Source organism: Belonocnema kinseyi, chromosome 6 (assembly GCF_010883055.1).
Source record: "Belonocnema kinseyi isolate 2016_QV_RU_SX_M_011 chromosome 6, B_treatae_v1, whole genome shotgun sequence".
Lineage (NCBI taxonomy): Eukaryota > Metazoa > Arthropoda > Insecta > Hymenoptera > Cynipidae > Belonocnema > Belonocnema kinseyi.
The window spans coordinates 44,701,554-44,703,725 of record NC_046662.1 but is presented as its reverse complement, the minus strand read 5'-3'; the positions used below and the strand labels follow the sequence as shown (position 1 = coordinate 44,703,725).

Here is a 2,172-nt window from a genome sequence, read left to right as displayed (position 1 = left end):
TATGGTCGCACTTACTCCTGAAGGCCAAAACGTGCCTTTGCACTACCTAAAACGGATTTAAATTGTAGGAATTTGAACCGATGGCTTAACTGCACTCTTAGTTTAAACATCCCGTCCACCGTTGAAAGAACATCTTTCAACAATGAACCAAAACATTACAATTAGAAAGAAAGTAGAGAACAAACGTTAATAATGACCCTCTAAGTACAACATAGTACAATATCAAATAAAAATGAAGTACAATTAAAACCATAATTATGATGATCCGTAACTAACATGATATGTTTAATTGTCAAAAAGTTTGAAGGACAATCTAGTATGGTTAACATTCAGTATACGAGTCATTCAATATATTACTAATATAATACAACGTCAGAAATGTCAACGCCTTATTGTACTACGAAGTCATTCATCGATGGGAAGAATACAGACTTTGGACACATGTCTCTTAAGGACAGAATGGCCCATTTGAATGGATACTACTCGGATGGTACCGTCTTGCCCCCGATGACACTCTGTGATTCTTCCAAGTCGCCACTTTAGAGGTGGTAAATCATCATCCCGTACTACTACCATTGTTCCCGGTAGAAGGCGATTGTCTACCGGCTGAGCCCACTTACGACGTTTTTGTAGTTGGCTGAGGTACTCCCTTTGCCGGCGCTGCCATAAATGTTGCAGCATTTGTTGCAGGTGTTGGTATCGGCTTAATCGATTTCGTGGAATTTCACGAAGATCCGGTTGTGGTATGGCAGTAAGTGAGTCCCCAGTTAAGAAATGCCCAGGAGTTAAAGGTCTCAGGTCGTTAGGATCGTTGGATAGTGGGTTCAAACGACGTGAGTTCAGACACGATTCAACTTGCGTGAGTACCGTTTAAAGTTCTTCATAAGTGAGACGTGTGTCTCCTACTACACGATACAGGTGCCTTTTGGCGGATTTTACCGCGCTCTCCCAAAGACCTCCGAAGTGAGGCGCATTGGGAGGAATCATATGCCACGATATCTGTTGATTTACAAGAAAGTCATGTACATCTCGTTGAAAATTATTATTCATTAACAATGCATGCAGTTCTTGAAGCTCATTACGCGCGCCTACAAAATTTGTCCAATTATCTGAGTAAAGAGCCTGACATAAACCTCGGCGAGAAATAAACCGTTGTAAACAGTGCATGAATGCATCGGTCGAAATGTCGCGTGCCTATTCGAGGTGCACTGCCTTCGTTGCGAAGCATACAAAAACGCAAAGGTAGGTCTTGATCGTAGTGCGACTCCGCAATTTGTCTATTATATAAAATGGTCCGGCGTAGTCGACTCCTGTCGTATTAAACGCCCTGCTCGGAGTGACCCGCGACGAAGGTAAATTTGCCATGAGATAGTCTGTTCCAATTGGTTTTGCCCTAAAACATTTTATACCTTTTCGCAGAACTTTCTTTATAGCATTTTTGCCCGACAATGGCCAATACTGAGTTCTTACAGCTGCCAACGTAGTTTGACAGCCAGCGTGCAATAATCTCAAGTGTTCATAGTGAATTATTAGTAACGTCAGTGGATTATTCGGCGCTAAAATAATCGGATGTTTTTGATTGAATGGTACGGGAGCGTTTGCGAGCCGCCCGCCCACCCTCAGTAGCCCTTGCGCATCAACAAACGGATTCAGCGGTAACAATCTACTTTTTTTTGAAACTAGCTCAGTCTCTTTTAGGTCGTGTATTTCCTTCGCAAAATCCTGAGACTGAGTCAGTTTCAAGAGACCTATGCGCGCCAAAGACAATTCATTTGTATCAAGATATTGTAGTTTTCGTAGATCTTTCGGGCTTTTTAAATTTTGAATAAAGCGCAGACAATAGGCTATGACACTAATGGCACGAAAAAGAAAAGAAAAACGCTCGAGTAGTGAAAAATTCAGTTCAGTAGAAACAAGAAGCGCACGCTCGCATTTACGTTCTTCTGGCATTTCCTCCTCCTCTGGAATCGGTGAGATCGGCCACATGTTCATATTTTGCGAGAGCCAGGCAGGTCCTTTCCACCATAGTTCACAGTGGGATAGATCCTCTGGATTGACTCCTTTAGATACGATATCAGCTGGATTGTCCTGTGATTGCACGTGGTACCAATTTTCGTTCGTTAGATTCTGAATCTCACTGACACGGTTTGCGATGTACGTTCTCCATCGGTT

At 42.5% G+C, this 2,172-nt stretch overlaps 1 protein-coding gene across 1 annotated transcript in view; it reads right to left on the bottom strand.

Annotated features, from left to right (window-relative positions):
- Positions 1-1,194: 1,194 nt before the first annotated feature.
- Positions 1,195-2,172, bottom strand: part of LOC117175365 — a 6,348-nt gene continuing 5,370 nt past the window's right edge. Inside the window, exon 2 of the mRNA XM_033365073.1 lies at positions 1,195-2,161. Coding sequence (XP_033220964.1) covers positions 1,195-2,161 — 967 coding nt within the window. The remainder of the gene's footprint in view (positions 2,162-2,172) is intronic.